This window comes from Moschus berezovskii, chromosome 4, assembly GCF_049115385.1.
Source record: "Moschus berezovskii isolate FMDL1 chromosome 4, NW_MosBer_1.0, whole genome shotgun sequence".
Classification (NCBI taxonomy): Eukaryota; Metazoa; Chordata; class Mammalia; order Artiodactyla; family Moschidae; genus Moschus; species Moschus berezovskii.
In genome coordinates this window covers 123,063,219-123,081,314 of record NC_142463.1, presented here as the reverse complement: position 1 = coordinate 123,081,314, position 18,096 = coordinate 123,063,219, and the positions used below count along the sequence as shown (strand labels likewise).

Genomic DNA, 18,096 nt, shown 5'->3' with positions numbered 1-18,096 from the left:
TCTCCCCCTTGCCTGAAGGGATTAGCATGTTGCTGATCAGATTTCCTGAAGTGACTTCTAAATGATTGCTCACTTTGACCATATAAAAATGCCTGTGTTTCATCGTGTCTTTGACTTAAACCAAAAATTCCTCCAGTTTGAGTAATAGTTTGGGAGTCAGACTTAGATGCTATGGCCAACAGATTGATTGGTTCAGCATTCAGTTCTCAGTTTCCTTAGTAAAGGAAAAATATCTAGATTATTCTTGGGGTGTGGCCTAATATTTAATTGAATCAACTGGCATGGTAATTACTGCTGCTAAGTCACTTCAGTCGTGTCCGACTCTGTGTGACCCCATAGATGGCAGCCCACCAGGCTCCCCCGTCCCTGGCAAGAACACTGGAGTGGGTTGCCATTTCCTTCTCCAATGCGTGAAAAGTGAAAGTGAAGTCGCTCAGTCGTGTCTGACTCTTAGCGACCCCATGGACTGCAGCCTACCAGGCTCCTCTGCCCATGAGATTTTCCAGGCAAGAGTACTGGAGTGGGGTGCCATTGCCTTCTCCGTGGTAATTACTAAAAGCGCAATATTAAAAGACATAGATTCATTATACTTTGATTTTTAAAAATATTTATCAAAGCAGGAGTAAGCTTTCTATTCATCAACCTGCTAGCATGTTTCCATTCTTTTAAATTTAATATCCCTTTAGCGATTTCCTTCACTGATTGGTAACATACCATTCCTGAGAACAGTCACCAAACATGACTGAGGGAAAAAGCTGTTTTTGCTAGGGCCCTTTCCCCCACCTTTAAAAGCCAGTTGGAAACCACACGTATTTACCTTTAAAGACACCGACAGTAATTACATTGTCATCCCATGAACAGACTTTTTTATTCAAGGGTATAATATATTGGTACCAAACTGTGTGGAAAATAAAGTGTAAATGAGAGTTTGAAATATGACTTTTTAAAATGCTAGCAGATAATAAACCACCAGAGCCTATTGTCTTTATTATCAAAGTTTATTGTTAGAGTCAGTTCCTATCTACTGGGGAGTACAACTATGTCTCAATATGTGCTATAGTATCTCTAGGGTAATAGCCATTCTGCAAAATAGTTGTACTGGGGCTCTGTTAGGCATAGATCGTCAGTCAGTGGAAGAGTGAGCCCAGAAAACCCTGACAGTAGAGCCATTACTCTAGGAAGTTCCAGTGCTATGCAACCTGTAAGGCATCATCTGTCAGCTGATGATGAGACTCAAGGAGGTGTTGGTGGAATGAAACAGGAGTTGAACCCATTTTCTACTCTTCTTTGCAAGACAATTATGGCTCCAGTGCAGGAACCAAAAACTAGGTCTTAATCCTTTAAGCTCTCAAAACAAGTAAAACAGGACATAAAGAGGAAAGGGCCAGGAACCAGGATAGTGGAGGATAAATTAAGTGGAATTGGAGGGAATGAAAACTTCTGGAATGAAAAGTAGCTGGATTTAGATGCCATTTGAGATGATAAAGAATACAGTGCAGGTAAAAGCAAATGAGGAAACAATTCAGACTTTGAAAAGTAATCAGACACCAGAAGTTCCCCTCTTGGAGGAAAACTGGTTTTAAAAAATGAGGAAAGTGGGTCACTAACAGGAATGAGTACCTGAGTAGAAATAGGTGTTTCAGGATGCCAAGAATATTATAATATACCAATGAGCTGGGTCTATAGGAAGGGAAAGTGGTTGTGGTAGCCTGTTATCCAGATCTGACATTGGAATGACATTTCTAGCAATGGCTTTGTCTTTGAGGTTCTGGCATATTTTTTTGTAGCACGGGTAGCTTTGATGGAATGTTTTCATAACACTCAACTTACATGGGAATGCAAATTAGTATAGTGTAAAATTTCAAAGGTCTCCCACCTATTTCTGTGGGATAGAAGTTTAGAAGTCCTGAAACAGCTGTGGCTAAAGGCCCAAGCCCTCTTACCAGCCTTGTGATAAAAATATTAAAGGAATTAACCCAACAGTTATCAGGTGAGTCATTGAGCTTTGTACCATGTAGACAGCGGATAATTTATGGTGACTTCTGCAGGCAGCCTGAGAAACAGAAGAGCTTGTGTACTAAATGGTACCCTATCATTAAATATAATAATAATGAAAAATAGGGCCATTAAATGAGACCCTAGAAAAGTCTAGCTGCCAACCAGACTGGGAAGATAAATAGCATAGTTTATTTTAACCTGTATCTTCCATACTAACCTAGTTTGTCTGTAGAAAAGCCATCTGCTGGCACTAGGCCAGTATGTATGAATTTTGTCATTATTAGCATCTCATTTTTCCAAAAAAGGAAATGTGTAAGTAGCACATATACATAAATGACCATTTCTACAAAGCCTTCTCTGCAGTCTTGACCTGTGTGGGGACAGGTTCTACTGATGGAAGCATTTTTAGAGGCAGAAGAAAAAACATTAACTTGAGGTTTTCTCCAAAGAAAGAATACCAGTGGAGTTGGGCCCATATGATAAGTTTCTTGTTGGTGTTGAACAAATGGTCTCTTCTCTAGAAAATACGCTTGTTCACACCTATTTACAGGTTCTATAAATGTAATTTCTAAAACAAGAATTGAGGCAGAAGCAGTTCCTTTTCTAATCACGTCTCTGATGAAATGAAGGGTCCTCAACTTTTTGGACTCCTCATGGTGTGGGATGGGGTTAGGCTCTTTTCCAGGGTTGGATGCTCAGGCTGCTGTCCAGACGTGGGTTATTTCAAGCCCCACGGCCTTTTCCTGCTTCTCCCTGTGCATTCAGGCTGCGAGGAATCTTCTTGAAGATTTTCCTCCCCAAATGTTCCAAACGCAGTTCTATTTGCTAGAAAACAGAACATAAGTACGAATTAACCTTTGGATTTTAGACACTGTATGACTTCATGAACATAATTATTCCATTAGTCACATTTCCAAACAGATGAGGCCATTTTATGCCCATATGTCTCCTCTCAAATGTCTTGTTCACTGATAATCCTGTCTACTTCTATAACTTCCTCCGCTCAAACCCAGGGTAACTGTGCAGAGACTGGCTGTCAAGGTGAGCCAAAACTCATGGTTCTGATCGGATGTAAATGCACAGACTTTGTCCACAGCTGTGCCCCAGCCTTGTTTTCTTCCTTTTGACAGTTTTTGATCCAATCCTATGGGAAGCATATACCTTAGAAAATTAAAAATACACAAAAATGTCATCTGCTTAAAATCCTTCAAGCTAGGCTTCAGCAGTACATGAAACAAGAACTTTCAGATTTCCAAGCTGGGTTTCGAAGAGGCAGAGGAACCAGAGATCAAATTGCTAACATCTGATGGATCATGGAGGAAGCAAGGGAGTTCCAGGAAAACATCTGCTTCATTGACTACGCTAAAGTTTTTGACTGTGTAGATCACAACAAACTTTGGAAAATTCTTAAAGAGAGATGGGAATACCAGACTACCTTACCTGTCTCCTGAGAAACCTGCATGCAAGTCAAGAAGCAACAGTTAGAACTGGTCATGGGATACCTGACGGGTTTCAAATTGGGAAAGGAGTACATCAAGGCTGTATACTTATATGCAGAATGCATCATGTGAAATGCCAGGCTGGATAAATCACAAATTGGAATCAAGGTTGCCAGGAGAAATATCAACAATCTCATATATGCAGATAATACCACCCTAATAGCGTAAAGTGCAGAGGAACTAAAGAGACTCTTGATGACAGTGAAAGAGGAGAGTGAAAAAGCTGGCTTGAAACTCAACATTAAAAAGAACGAGGATCATGGCATTTGGTCTCATCATTTCATGACAGATAGAAAGGGAAAAAGTAGAAACAGTGACCAATTTTCTTGGGCTCCAAGATCACTGCAGACAGTAACTGCAGCCATGAAATTAAAAGATGCTTGTTCCTTGGAAGGAAAGCTGTGACAAACTTAGCATATTGAAAAGCAGAGACATCACTTTGCCGACAAAGCTCTGTATAATCAAAACTGTGATTTTTCCAGTAATCATGTATGGATGTGAGATGATGACTGTGCTCAGTTGTGTCCCGACTTTTTGTGATCCCATGGACTGCAGCCCATCAGGCTCCTCTGTCCATGGAATTTTCCAGGCAAGAATACTGGAGTGGGTTGCCATTTTCCTCCTCCTCCTGCCATCTTCCTGACCCAGGGATCGAATCCACATCTCTTGCGTCTCCTGCATTGGCAGGCAAATTCTTTACCACTGCACCACCCAGGAAGCTGCGGTCCAAGGGACTCTCAAGAGTCTTCTCCAGCACCACAATTCGAAGGTAGCTGAGTGGCGAAGAATTGATGCTTTCAAACTGTGTTGCTGGAGAAGACTCTTGAGAGTCCCTTGGACTGTAAGGAGATCAAACCAGTCAATCCTAAAGGAGATCAACGATGAAGATTCATTGGAAGGACTGTTGCTGAAGCTGAAGCTCCAATACTTTGGCCACCTGAGGCAAAGAACAGATTCATTGGAAAAGACTGGGAAAGACTGAAAGCAAAAGAAGAGGGCAGCAGAGGATTAGGTGGTCAGATAGCATTAGCGACTCAGCGGACATGAGTTAGAGCAAACTCTGGGAGCCAGTGGAGGACAGAGGAGCCTGGAGTGCTGCAGTCCATGGGGCCACAGAGTCAGACACAGCTTGGTGACAACAACAACAAGGGGTGAGGGAGGAAGGTAAATAACGGTAAAAACTGACTATAACTCAGAGTTCAATATTCAGTGGATGCAGGATAATGGTTAGCAGGCTGAGTTCCTGGAGAGAAAGATTAGAGGGCATGAGGGGAAAAAGCAATTTTAGTGATTTTGACCGTAAGAACTTCTAATTTGCTCTGTAATTCTGGGGATCTCAGAATAACACTGCGGATCAATGTTAGGAGTACAATTTGATTTGGGCTTCCCTTGTGGCTCAGCTGGTAAAGAATCCGCCTGCAATGCAGGAGACCTGGGTTCAGTCCTTGGGTTGGAAAGATCCTTCGGAGAAGGGAAAGGCTATCCACTCCAGTATTCTCGCCTGGACAATTCCATGGGGTCATTGCAAAAAGTTGGACATGAGTGACTTTCACTTTCACTTGATTTGGGGGCAGGGAAGGAGACTTATATCACTCTTCAACTTACACAGCATGAAGTGGGGGTGTCTGACAGGAGATTTCTCTTAGCATTTCATTTAGAGAAAGAAGCAAGTAGGATGGAAATATCTAATTATGCCTTACAGGAGAGAAAAAAATATCCAAATACATTTAGGTCCTTTGTAAAAGGAGTGCTCTTTTCATATTAAACACTTGTCTGGAGGAACAAATGAACAAACTAGGGAAATAACAAAGAAGTAGAATGAAATGTGTCTGTTCTCTGTATGCTGCCCACTGTAAGTGGTCACTTGCCTCTCTCGGGTGTGCGGGGAGAATCATTTACTCATGTTGTTTGGTAGCCCTCCACTCCCAGCTTCTTATTAAAGCTGTGGCCCTGCTATACTTTACTCTGAAAATTCCGGGCCTTATTGTCCTCAGACTTCACTTACTGGAGTCCTAGATAAGCATTCTGGTTTGTTTTTGGTACAGAATTTCAGTTTAAAAATATCACCCTTCACGTGTCTGTGAAATTATTGTAATTGTTTATTCCATGTGAATGTCATCATGAGGATAAGATGATGCTTTAAAACAGATTTTTCATGTCCCAGGGAAAATCAAACAAGCTATTTCATTCATTCCCCATTGGGCTACTGCAGACTACCCCAGGACGGAAACTTGAGACCCAGGAGACACAGTTCGAAGGTGCATACGTCCTTACATCCCAGCCCTACAGGCTAGCCAAGGTGAGCACAGTTGCTTCAAGTGAATCAGGTACACACATTGGCCCTATATATTCAGCAGGATTTATATGGGGAAGAAAAATTTTGGTTTTGCAGACAACTTTTTGTTAACGGAGTCATGTCAAACTATGCTCCTTCAGGATTAAATAATTTCAGCATTATGGCACTCAGATTAAATGTTCAGGCAGCGCACTCATTGTTCACTTCATGCATTATACAAAATGCCTGTGAAATAAGCCAGGCAACCAAAGTTTCATATGAAGGAGAAAATGCTGATGGCCTGCTACCTGCAGCATTGCACTGTGGGTTCGAAGAGTTCTCAGAAACAATGGCATGAGACAAAAGGGTGTTTGTGAAACCCAACACGCCCCGCGGGGATGGCGCCCAGCGGCCCCTCCTGCCTGCTTACCGCGGCTCTCCCTCAGTGGCTCTCCGTCAGGCTCTCACTGTCACACTCCTTGGGCAGCTCCCCTCCGCCTGGCAGCTCGCTCTCGATTTCCCACAGCACGTCATCCTCATCCTCCAGGTTGCTGGAGATGTGGCACTTCTTGAACCCTTGGACGATGGACTCGCTCGAGATGCTATTCCACGCCACCATGACCCACTCCAGAAAAAGGCCCAGCGGTGGCTTCTTGGCGTTCCCGGTGGGGCTCAGCGCCAGGTTCCCCGCCAGGAGCCAGTTGGAATACTGGGCCCGGACACTGTCATTCAGCGGTTTGTAGACCACCACATCCAACACCTGCAGCTGCGAGGTCAGGCCCCCTGGGATGATGACCATGTCGGTGTTCATGCTCTCCATGGAGCTCTTCACTGAGTCGGTGGCGTGGCCCCGGAAGCCGTTCAGGATCAGCAGCCCTCGCTGCTTGGGCACCGCGCCCGTCCTCCGCCTCCACACCACCTCGAGCCAGTCCTGCATCAGGTCCTCCGTCATCCATCCATACCGGTGGCAGCGGATTTCCATGCCACTCGGGAACTTCCCAGGGGGGATGTACGTGCCCCTCAGAATGATATATGGAGGTAACTTCCGCCCATCAGCCAAGACACCAAGCATGGCTGTGATTTTCAGTTTCTCCCTCCCTGGCGTCTTGACCAAGACAGGCTTTTCCCCCTGGTTGTCCACAGTCACCCTCGAGGGCACCTCTAAGCAAATGGGCGTCTCGTCTGCATTTCCCATCTGAGCCACCTGGTAGTCATGTGCCCTGCGCAGAGCCAGGACGCTCCGCTGGTAGGTGACAAGCTTCTCGGTCAGGTCTTCGGGCAGCTGCTGGGGCACGGGCACCTTATGCCGCAGAGACAAGTCATACCTCCGCATCATTCTTCGACACCAACCCAAGCTAGCCTTGAACCCTTTCTCTGGAATGTTCATCTCCTGGGCGATCTCCAGAGCTTTCAGCTGCATGGCCTCCCTGGTGATGGGGTCCCCTTTGGCCTGCATGTACCGCACGTACTCGGCCACGCGCTGGTCCACCAGGGCGAAGCGCCCGTTCTTGGGGCCGCGGAAGGCACGCCGCATGGCGTGGGCGTTCTGCAGTTGCGGCTTCACTTTGCGCCAGTCGCGGACGTTCTTCTCCAGCACCCCAAACTGCTTGGCCGCCTGGCAGTTGTTGGTGCTCTCGGCGTACTCCACCACCATTAACTTGAACCCTGCGTCGTAACTGCGGCGCATGCCCCGGCTGAACTGAAACTTCCCGGCCAGGTCGTCGGCCGAGAGGTCGTACCCGGGGAAGCCCATGGCCATGTAGAAGGGGTACCCCTCGCCCCACTCGGGCAGCTCTGTGATGTCGCGAGGCAGACGGAGGGCAAAGCCATCCAGGTGCTGAGGCTGGGGAAACTGCGAGGCTGCGTTCATCGGGCCCGCCCAATCTGGGGGCTTCATGTCGGATTCTTCCTTTTCTGGAAGACATACAGGGAGGCGTGAAGATAGTGACCATGAGTAAAATGATTTTGGGGTCATTCCTTGATTTGTTTTTGGTCAAAATACCGAGACTGCCTGAATCTGAAGTTTATCTGTTATTAAAGCAGTCACTTTAATAACAGATACTTCCAAAGTCCTCACCCCTGTGCCAGTTCCCATAGATTACCACGTCTAATTCTCACAATAACTGTTTCTTTACTCTGTCTTTGCAGAGGAGTGTAGAAAATTAATGCATCAAGGTGGCAAAGCCAGGAAGTGACAAGGGCTGGAAACTGAACACAGGCACCAAGCTTGAGTAATGTACTGTGAGGGCCACGCCTGGGTCAAAATAATCTTTACCTGGGTGAGAGGCCAAATACAACCCATTCTACACATAGTATTACAGAATTTGTATCATCATGAACTGAATCATACCCCTTAAACCAAGAAAATCTATAGCAATACCACACTTAGCAAAGCTAAGCTTATAAGGCATTAGTATGGTTTTTGCAAACCCATGTCAGAACTGGGTGTCATTGTATGTTTCTATTTAGAGAGCGGTCACAGAAACTGAGTATACTCAGGAATATTACCATAGCTCACCAAAACAAAGAACCCATCAATTGCAACATGCACCATTATATGCCATTAAGGGAAAGAAAAAAAAAAGCCACTAGTGAAACTGTAACATGCCATCAGTTTTAAGTGTTAGTCACTCAGTTGTGTCCAACTCTTTGCGATGCCATGGACTGTAGCCCAGGTTCCTCTGTCCATGGAATTAACTAGGCAAGAATACTGGAGTGGGTTGCCATTCCCTTTTCCCAGAGATCTTCCCGATCCAGGGATTGAACCTGGGTCTTTGGTATTACATTCAGATTCTTAACTGTCTGAGCCACCAGGGAAGACCCACCAGTTTTAAGAAGCATTCTCAATTGCAGAGATGTTAAAGTGATGAGAGAAATACATCTTTTAGAATAAATGAAATAAAGCATTTTAAACTATTACTTATAGAGAGAAGGCAAATAAAATCACTCTGGCTGTTGGGAAGCTATATTTATCCAACTCCTGCTCTCTAGCTGTTTCTCGGTACAACACTGTGTGCTTCTTTAGGTGTATTTGCTCAAACGTGTACTGTAGCTGCTACTGCTTTTTCTATCCAAGATGAAGTAGACAGAAAGTCAAATAAATCACCCTGGATGCATGCTTTGTCACGCTGTTTTCCTTAGTTTTCAGAAGTGTGTGGTATGCTACCAAGGCATTCAAGATGTGCACTGGACCAAAGCCATACAAATTTCAATTTCATTCACCTGCATATGAGGTTGCATGTTGAGATTTATAACCCGTAGTTGACAGATGAAGACATGACAATCAGAGAGGTGGATGAAGTTGCCTAAGGTCACACAGCATGGGAAACAAGGAGATTTTGAAACTGCAAAGCCCATAGTCTTTCTGCATCAGAACCTTGCCTTACTCTTAAATACCCCACAGAATGTATCTTCATGTAAACTTAAATTCCATCTTCATAATTCTCCCACTGGATGCCTTCTGGATTGGGTTAATCATAGTACCTGCAAAGGTTCCTCCTTGGAGCTGCCATTCGTCAGAATTCTGAGACTCCTCTTCCCTTTCCAACCGAGTGATCATGTCAGGCTTAGGAAATGGGAATTCTGTTTACAGGAAATAAAACAGGTTAACAGCTGTGTTAGTCTTGGAGAATTGCCAAAATAAGTACTTTGTAATACTTAAGCAAACCCCCCCTCCACTCTAACCCCACTACAGTCTTCTCAGTACGGAGATTTATGAAAGGCAGTAGAGAAGGATTCAGGGATACTTAAAGAAAAAATATGATGGGAAATAGGTCTGTCCAAGGGCATTTATGGATCTCTGCTAATGAGGACCCGTACTAGCAACGACAAAAAGGAACTGCATTTAGCAGGGAAGTGGGTATGCAGCCACTGATCTAATGAGCATTCCAGTACCTGCATGAGCCAAGTGGGGAAATCCCTCCAAATGGTTAGATTCTAATATCAGTGCTGGGAGGGAAGCAACAAGGATTCTTTGGGGATATGTCCCCAAGCTTCTGAGGCTGACAGGATAACAGCGAGGCCTGCTTTCTCTTCTAGGAAGGTATAAAGTACAGGCCCAGATTCACAGTGACATTTCTTAGATTATGTCTTATTTTTTCCATTTTTGATGAGTATGCCTGGGTTGAATGAGGATGGTTCTGAGAGCTGGCATGAGCTGCTGAGTAGGAGGACACAATATTTATATCCTGCCTAAGTCAAAAACAGGAAATTAAATGGGCACAGGCATTGAGGGGACAGAGTCCAGGTTCAGGAGAGAGGTATGTTAGATACACCTGAGAACAGAGACATGGAAACAACTCTCTGGGCTCAGAGCTTCTAAGAGACAAAGGAAAACAAAGTTTTACCCAGAGACAGGACAGTTTCATAATTCATCCTCATGACCTCCCGGTAGAGGGCCTTTTGTTGCTCCGTCAAAACTTCCCACTCCTCATCGGAAAAATATATGGCCACCTCATCGAACAGGGCCGGCACCTGCAACAGTGAACAGGCTTTTCTCAATGACTAGTCGGCACATGCAAACACAGATCACATACCATTATTCACAAGGGTGGGCCTGGGCCCGGAGACACATCAGTCCTCACACGGCTCCAAGAAGCAAAATCTGGATGTCAACAAGGTCCTCTGCTCTGCTGAGTGCTCGCCACACTCCCATGCACAGATACGGAGAGCAGAATCTTGAAATGAAAACTCCCCACCATGGTCGAGGGACTGGGTCCTCACACGAAGCAGGGAGAGCTGGTCACAGCTCAGCCCCCACCCAGAGCCAGGGCGACCGCAGATCACTGAGACAGTTCCCTTGCCACACAGCCCTGCTGTCTCCCTCAGCCACAGACCCTCAGACCACGGGGGTGCTGGGGGCTGCCTGGGCACTAGCCCCAGTGTATGACTCAGAACCCAAAGCTGCCCCGGGAGGAGCCGGTGAGAGAAGGGACCTCATCTGGCCTTTTCCAACCCATAAGACGATGAGCAGGAGGAGAGAAGGGCTAATTAGAGCTTCAATTTATGTAATGAGATACTAGAGCAAACTGGCTTGCTTTGATGCCTAGACCCACAGCAGAAAGCCCTAAAGACAGAGCTCCACTCCACTCTCCCATACCTCCCCGACACTGTGGGCCAGTGGGAGGGGTTGCCCACGTGGTCGAATGCAGCCAAGCCACCCAGACCAACCTCCTCTTGTACAACTCTTTCCTTTTTACTATGCATCATCTTGCAGTCATTAAAAATCCTATTCCAAAGCTCATCATATTCAGTGGTAAAGCATCCCTGCGCTGCTGCGTTCAGAGCTATTTCCCCTGGTGCAGCCTACGGCCTGGGGGGATCATGATGTTGTTTTCCATCAGCTTAGAAAAGTTCAGTGTCTGCATGGCCTGCAGCTTCTTCAGGTGTCTGGCCATCAGTCATTTAGACCTCCTGGCCTTCCCACCTTGTTCACAAAGCCCACCCCATCCCTCCCCACCCTCACAGCCCCTTCCACATAGGGAGAACTTCCTGCAAAAGGCCCTGTAACTGCTTCATTTATTTCTCCCACAACCCCATTTAATCCAGGAGGAAACTGGCTCAGAGCAGCCCTGTTTCTGGTCTAAAATCACACAGCCAATAAACAGTAGGGTTGAGGCTGGGACCTAGGATGTCTGACTTTAAGGCTCCGGTCCTTACAGAGGGCAGAATGGCCTCCCTGGTACCCAGCTTGCATGCTCTCACTTCTACCCCACATGCTCAGTGGAACTTCGCTCCTGCAGTTCCTTGAACAAACCATTCCCACCCCTCCAAAGACCAGGAGGTCTCCATACATGCTGCTTCAGAAGTCTTCCCCATTCTTGGCCTGGCTGACTGACACCCACCCACCTTCCAAGATTCAGCCCAGATATCCTGTTCCCTGGGCAAGCTGGCCTCAAGCTGGGCTGTGTACCTTGTAATGCCCTGGGCTCAAGGTTCTGTGGCACTTATCCCACTGCAGCATCCTCTTGGTTTACCTGTCTGCTTCTTTCACTAGAGTACCAGCTTACTGAGGGCAGAACCTGGGCTTAATTTTGTTCCCCTAAGCCTAGGACACTTCCTGTAGAAAGTAAGCCCTTGAAATGGTGTTTTTGAGTCAAAGATTTAGGTATATACTCTCTGGACTTCGCTTCTCTTGTTCTACCTGAAATAGTTTCAAATAATCATTAAAATTTATCTGTCACAAAACTAAGCCTACTCTTTGGAATAAGAAAGGACAAAAGTGCCTAGTGTAAAATACCAGGAGGTATAATGGATGGGTGTCTGGGCTCTGCTCAGATTTCATCAATCTGGAAAGCCAGGCGGCTAGGAATTTTCCATCCCACCCCATTTCCACTTCCCAGGCTTTTGAACAACTCTCCCTTTGGCCTTTTCTCTCCCTAGGAAATTTCAGATCTAGGCTATATCTATTTATAGTCTCTTTCCCTTTGCTGATAAAACAGGACACAGGACTGGCTGTGCCTGTCATTTCAGAAGGGTGACCCCTATCAACACTCATAGAAGGTAACACATACCCAGTCGGGTAAAAATACAGCAGCCCTGGAGTGGTGAGAAGGCACCTGGAGGCCGGGGTTGGATTCATCTCCTCCCATTTATGACTGAGCCATGGAGGATCCTCAGACAAGCCCACATGATGCTTCAGAGGCACAGATGTAGTGTGGCTTAGCAATTCTGCTCACAGCAACCTTCTGTGAGAACTGAGCAAGCCTTCAGCCAGGCCCTGCTGTGCAGGCCTCCCTGCTCTCTACAGAGGCCTTTTATCTGGCCAAGCACAGCAGAAGGTAAACAGAGCCAGTCCTGGGCCAAACTCAGAAATCAGGCAGCCGGCGTCCAACCCCTAGACATCCACCCCTGCTTGGCCTCCCGGGTAGGAGCCCTCAATCCCTGCCCTCCTCCCTTCCCAGAAGGTCAAGGACTCATCAGATAGATAGGTGTTCTTCCTTCTGCTTGTGTGCGCTGCCTCGTTCGGCCCCAAGAGCTGGCATTCCAATGCTTATCTAACCATCCTAGAGTACTCACATGCTGCCCAGGCATGCTGACGAAGCTGTATAACCACTCAGCAAAGACAGTGGGGCTCTTAGGGCAGAGGCCTGGGACCAGTGCACTGATAGAGTGCCTGCTGTATGCCAGGCACTGTGTAGGGCACTCCTTCTTGCACTCTTATTGAATCCTTTAGATAATACAAGGATACGGGGATCACTACCCCAGTTTTATGGGTGAGTGAATGGCTGATAAGTATCTTGCTCGAGGTCACAGAGTTAGCAAGTCTGACTCCCATGCCCACACTTTCTCAGCAGGTCACTTAGGCCCCTGCCTCGTGGCAATAGCAAACTCCAGGGTCCCTTCAGTTCAGGCGCTCAGTTGTGTCCGACTCTTTGCAACCCCATGAATCACAGCACGCCAGGCCTCCCTGTCCAACACCAACTCCCGGACTTCACTCAAACTCATGTCCATCGAGTCGGTGATGCCATCCAGCCATCTCATCCTCTGTCATCCCCTTCTCCTCCTGCCCCCAATCCCTCCCAGCATCAGAGTCTTTTCCAGTGAGTCAACTCTTTGCATGAAGTGGCCAATGTATTGGAGTTTCAGCTTTAGCATCAGTCCTTCCAATGAACACCCAGGACTGATCTCCTTTAGAATGGACTGGTTGGATCTCCTTGCAGTCCAAGGGAAAGATGAACCGAGAACTTCTTCCTCAGAGCTTCTAAGGAGAGAGCTCAGACTCCAGGGCGCAGCATACACCCCCGAGTGGCTGGCTTGAGCCTGGAGCCCGCCCTGCTTCTCTCCACCGTCTCCTCCACTCCCTGACAGGCACTGCAGGCTCCAGCTGCAAGAGCTGCTGCTGACTCTGCACATAAACTTTGTTCTCCAGTGCCTGTGCTCCTGGCTTCCTACATAGCAAGTTCTTCCCTTCCCTTGGCTGGTTCCACCTCCAACTAAGACTTGGTTCAAAGTACATCTTCCCTTTTCTCTACCTGAAATTGTATTTCTACTCCAATTCTCCCATGCAATATTACCCTTATAGCATGGTTCTTAAGGTTGAAAGCTTTTATTGATCACCCTAACACAACCTACAGCCAAAACACATATGTAAGAGACAGATTTGGTTGTTTTCTTCTAGTTTAATGCCCTGGAGCAGGACTTTTTTCACTCAGCACTGCTGACACTTCTGGCCAGATCATTCTCTGTTGCAGGGGCTGTCCTGGGCATCACAGATGTATGGCAGCATCCTGGGCCTCTACCCAGGAGACGCCAGTAGGCTCTCCCACTTCCCAAGTTCCACCACAAGTCACATCACCAGAAATGTATCCACCCAGATGTACCTGGGAGGGGGCAAAACTACCTACTACTCAAGACCAGGTCCTTGCCTGCTTTTTCCAGGAGTTCTCCGGCCTGTAGAAGAGACTGTCCAGACCTGACATCCACCACAGAATTCCAAATACTGTGCAATTAATCAGATTTACGTTCCTGTCTTCCTCATAAAACAAGTATTAATAATTCCACAAGACTAAGGATTTTGTCTTAATAACACCCAGCACTGTGCTGAGTAACTGCAGATGGATGGCAGATTGCTTGGATGCCACGCATGCCAGTCCTCCTCCTCCAGCTCCGCTGGTTACTTTCTTTCCCAGCCAAGCATGGGCTTCACCTTGCTCCTCTCTGTGTTGTCCCAACAGACTCTAATGTTTGCTTCTACTGCACCTGTTTTGCATGCTTCTCCATTCTGTCTGAATGTCCTCCGTTGGCCAGTATAGCCTCAAAGCATTGAGTTCTTGCTCAAGGCTAGATGGGATGACTCCTGCTCTCTAAAATCTCCCCAGCTGCAGGGATTAGGACTGAGGAGGACAGCAGCACGGTCTGAAGAGACAGAAGCAGTCTTCAACAGCTAGACTGGAAAAGCCACAGCCTGGAGTTGTATTTTTTTTTCCCCTAATTGAGTACAACATACGTACAACAAAATGCACTACTTTTAACGTTCCAGCTCAAGATGTGTTTTTAAGAACAGAAGTCAGCATACATGTGTATCCCAGGGGCAAAGCAGATAACCCTGCCGCACATCATGCAGTGGGAGGGGTGTAGGACGAGACAGTTTGCAAAGACCATGATTCTATGGATACAGACCTCTCATTGGAAACAAAGCATATTATGTATACCGATGACATTCATACACAGTGGAAAACTAAGCAGAGAAAAGGAATGTCATTTGGTGCTTATTTAACATGTTTACCATGCATGCTGAGTTATCATGAAGTCCAGTAAGTACTGTAAATAATGTATACAACTGTTACTATAAATATCTGTTGCATTTATACTTTAAATTTTAATTCTATCACACTACAATGTTTGGATATGCTCACTATTCACGGCTGCCTACCATCCCAATCCCTCCACCCAGAGCCAGCTGGAAACGCAGTTCTCGCCTGTGTCAACTACTGTAAGAGGTGTTCACACAGAACCAACTGGCCTCATCCCATAGAGCTCTCCTCGTATCAGCTCAGTGCCGCAAGACTTAAATGGTTTCAGTGGTTCCCTTCAATCCGCAGTAGGTGACAACGATTTTTTCCTCACCCCAAACTTGGTCAGCCTCTGAGCCCTCTTCTCCACTAGGCCTCTACCCTGGACACATACACAGCTGCTACGGTCCACCCTGCACGGCCCAGTTTTAGCAAGAATCCCCCATTGTTGATGGCTCCACTTGGTTGTCCTCCACCCCGAGCCCTGTGCCGGGTTCCCTGGCTATAAACCCCCGCTTGTCTTTGCTGCTGAGCTCTCTGCTGTTCTCCTCTCTCTCCTGCTGTGACAGTCTTGAAGCCTATCTCAGTACTTCTGAATATTAATATATTCCCGAGTATATTCCTACTATCTAAACAAGTGCCAGAATAATTTTTCTTTTACACATGGGTCAAGTTGATATCTACAAGGTGCCTGGCATTAAGCAGGATATAGGGAATCCATGGGTACAGGAGAGAGACACAGTCGTGGCCCCTTGGACTTCAATCTTGATGGTGACACTTAATGCTTTATGTGGCTAAAGAGACTGTTCCCATAACCAGCTTCTCCATTCTTCGCTGTGCCTTTTAAAGTCACAGAACTGTTTTCTCAGGAGTGCAAAACACACAGGACTGGGCTAAGCTAGGCTATTTTTACTTCCTGTGGCTGCCGGAGGAAGAGACTTATTACAAACCTGGCTCCCAGGCCTGCCCCTCACAGCTGTGTGAGAACCCCACACCTTCTTACTTACCCATCCACCCTCTGAGCAGATTCGGACTTTTTGCATATCTGTGGGGCCATCCTCCAGTTCCCGGCTCTGAATCTCTTCTTCTTCTTCCTCTTCTTTCAGGGTCAAATTGAGAGGGCAGGCTGTGGATGCCATCTCTGCAAGCAAGATTCAGTTCAGAAAAATCAGGTGCTAGTGTGAACTCTTCAAAGCCTGTGAAGGGGGCAGCTCAGGTTACACAAACCTTTTTAGCCCCAGGACAGTTCAGGGGAACAAGAGAAAGGGAAGAGCCAGGTCTGGGCAGGAAGGGCTTCAAGGAAAGCACCAGGAAGCTGGAAGGTGACATTTAGTTATGAAAAGAAGAGGGTTGCAGGCAGTCAGCATACCTGGCTGTCTTCAAATATTTAAAAAAACTGGAAGAGAGACCAGACTGGTACTGTAGAGACCCAAGGGCATAAAAGGTTGGTGGGTAAACATTCCACGAAGTTTTAAGAATGCATCAAAGGGCAGAACTTTCTCACAGCCAGTGCCACCAAACATGGAATCAGCAGGTGTGTTGGCTTCCTGTCAATGAAGGCACTTGAACTGATAGTGCACTCGCTCAACTGGGTTGTTCCTAGAGGGCCAGTTCACTGTCAGGAGGTTGGCTGGCCCAGAAGACCTGCGTTTTCCAGAGTCAAAGGTTTTGTCCATAAGCCAGGTCAGAAAATAAGAGTCATTCTGCCTTAAGTGACTTTCCAAGCCCAGGACCCTTAGTGAAGAGTAATGCTTGGATACCCAAGAAGAGGCAGAAATCACCAGGGTCTGGGGCCCACCCCCATCGGTAAAACTCGTTGCCTCTGGACCGCAAATTCTCTCTTCTGCAAATTCTCTTTCGCCCAGCTCCTAGGCCAGTACAAAGCCCGCGCTCCTGCCCTCTAGGGGCGCGGGCAATTCCTAGGTGTGGAGTGAGTGTGCATCTTGTGGGCCGCATCCTCCCAGGCTTCCAAAGAAAAGATCCTTCCGGAGTTCAAAGTCCGCTTCTTCGGTATTTTCAAAAAAGACGGGCAAATGCAGCGAGATACGTCTGGGGCGTGTGAAACAGGCTTCAGATCCCTGGAGCTGCGGCCAGAACTTGGCTACGGCCTCCCCGGCCGGCTCCCGGGAGGTGCGGGCGCCGCCCCGCAGCAAAGGTGCGGTTTAAGAGGTCCCCGCCGCCGCCCACCCGCTCGGCGCCCCGCCCGCCGCCGCTGCCGCGCCCCCGGGGCGCGCTCGGGTTTCTCCAGCCATCTTGTCCCATTTCCCTTTCCCCGCGGCCCCGCGACGGGAGCGCTCCCGCCGCCTGCCTGCCCGCGCGCGGCCCGGCCCGCCTCCCCGCCTGGCCCGCTCCCGGCCCCAGCGCACCTGCCGGGCGGCCCGGGCCGGCGCCGCCTGCCTCCCCCGGCCGGCCCGCAACAAAGGCGGCGGCGGCGGCGGCTGCAGCGGCGGCGCCCGCGCCCCCGCCGCGGCGCAGCGGCCTGGGGCCCGAGGGAGGGGCCGCGCTGCCCCCGCCCCGTCCGCCCGCGCGCACTCACCGCCGGGCCGAGCGCCAGGGCGCGGGCCGGGGCCGCGGTGCAGACGCGAGGGCTGCGTCCCGGCTGTCACAGCGCCATCCTCCCCGTCTCTCCGGCTTCCCGTGCGCGCGGCCCCTCGGGAGGGAGGGGAGAGGACACGTGGTGGGCGGAGGGAGGGTCCGGCCGGGAGCTGAGCGTGTTGGGAGGCGAGGGGAGGAGCGCGGCTGATGTCAGCGGGCCTCGGCGGCGCCGGGGGACGGCGTCCGCGCCGGCTCCCGACCCTCCTCCTGGCGTGGCTTCCGGCTGGCGAGCGCCCTGCGCTGCTCGAGGCTGAGCTCCTGACCCACTGGCAGGCTGTGCCTCGCCTGCCTGAACAGTCTTGCACTCTGCCCTCTCTGTTCCCCTGGTGCAGTGTCCAGTGCACCGCCTGTGACCTCCACATAGATGAGGCAGGAAGAGCCCGTATTTACATTTGAAGTGAACGTAGCCTGGGTGCAGGCGTTCACGCGCTTGTTTGCATGAACCACTGCTTTGCGCTTAGTTAGATGAGTACTCCGGGTACTCGGGTCGTGCTTC

At 48.4% G+C, this 18,096-nt stretch overlaps 1 protein-coding gene across 2 annotated transcripts; it reads right to left on the bottom strand.

The window, feature by feature from the left end:
* Nucleotides 1–979: 979 nt before the first annotated feature.
* Nucleotides 980–17,694, bottom strand: POGK (pogo transposable element derived with KRAB domain). Of its 2 annotated transcripts, none has more exons than XM_055401656.2 (6): nucleotides 17,542–17,694; nucleotides 16,013–16,146; nucleotides 10,119–10,245; nucleotides 9,256–9,354; nucleotides 6,203–7,686; nucleotides 980–2,823 (listed from the first exon to the last, which is right to left on the bottom strand). In XM_055401656.2, the coding sequence occupies exons 2-5, from the start codon at nucleotides 16,142–16,144 to the stop codon at nucleotides 6,215–6,217; spliced, it is 1,830 nt and encodes a 609-aa protein (XP_055257631.1). In that variant the 5' UTR covers nucleotides 16,145–16,146; nucleotides 17,542–17,694; the 3' UTR covers nucleotides 980–2,823; nucleotides 6,203–6,214. The 2 variants fall into 2 exon arrangements, with proteins under 2 accessions (XP_055257631.1, XP_055257632.1); XM_055401657.2 differs by lacking the exon at nucleotides 17,542–17,694 and adding an exon at nucleotides 16,375–17,114.
* Between the last annotated feature and the right edge of the window lie 402 nt (nucleotides 17,695–18,096).

Excerpts from the sequence above, each read along its gene's own strand:
- POGK (XM_055401656.2), bottom strand. The coding sequence starts at position 16,144 with ATGGCATCCACAGCCTGCCCTCTCAATTTGACCCTGAAAGAAGAGGAA. Across the intron at positions 10,246-16,012 it reads TCTGCTCAGAGGGTGGATGG|GTGCCGGCCCTGTTCGATGA; the intron begins GTAAGTAAGAAG and ends TCACTGTTGCAG. Across the intron at positions 7,687-9,255 it reads CCAAGGAGGAACCTTTGCAG|AAAAGGAAGAATCCGACATG; the intron begins GTACTATGATTA and ends TATGTCTTCCAG.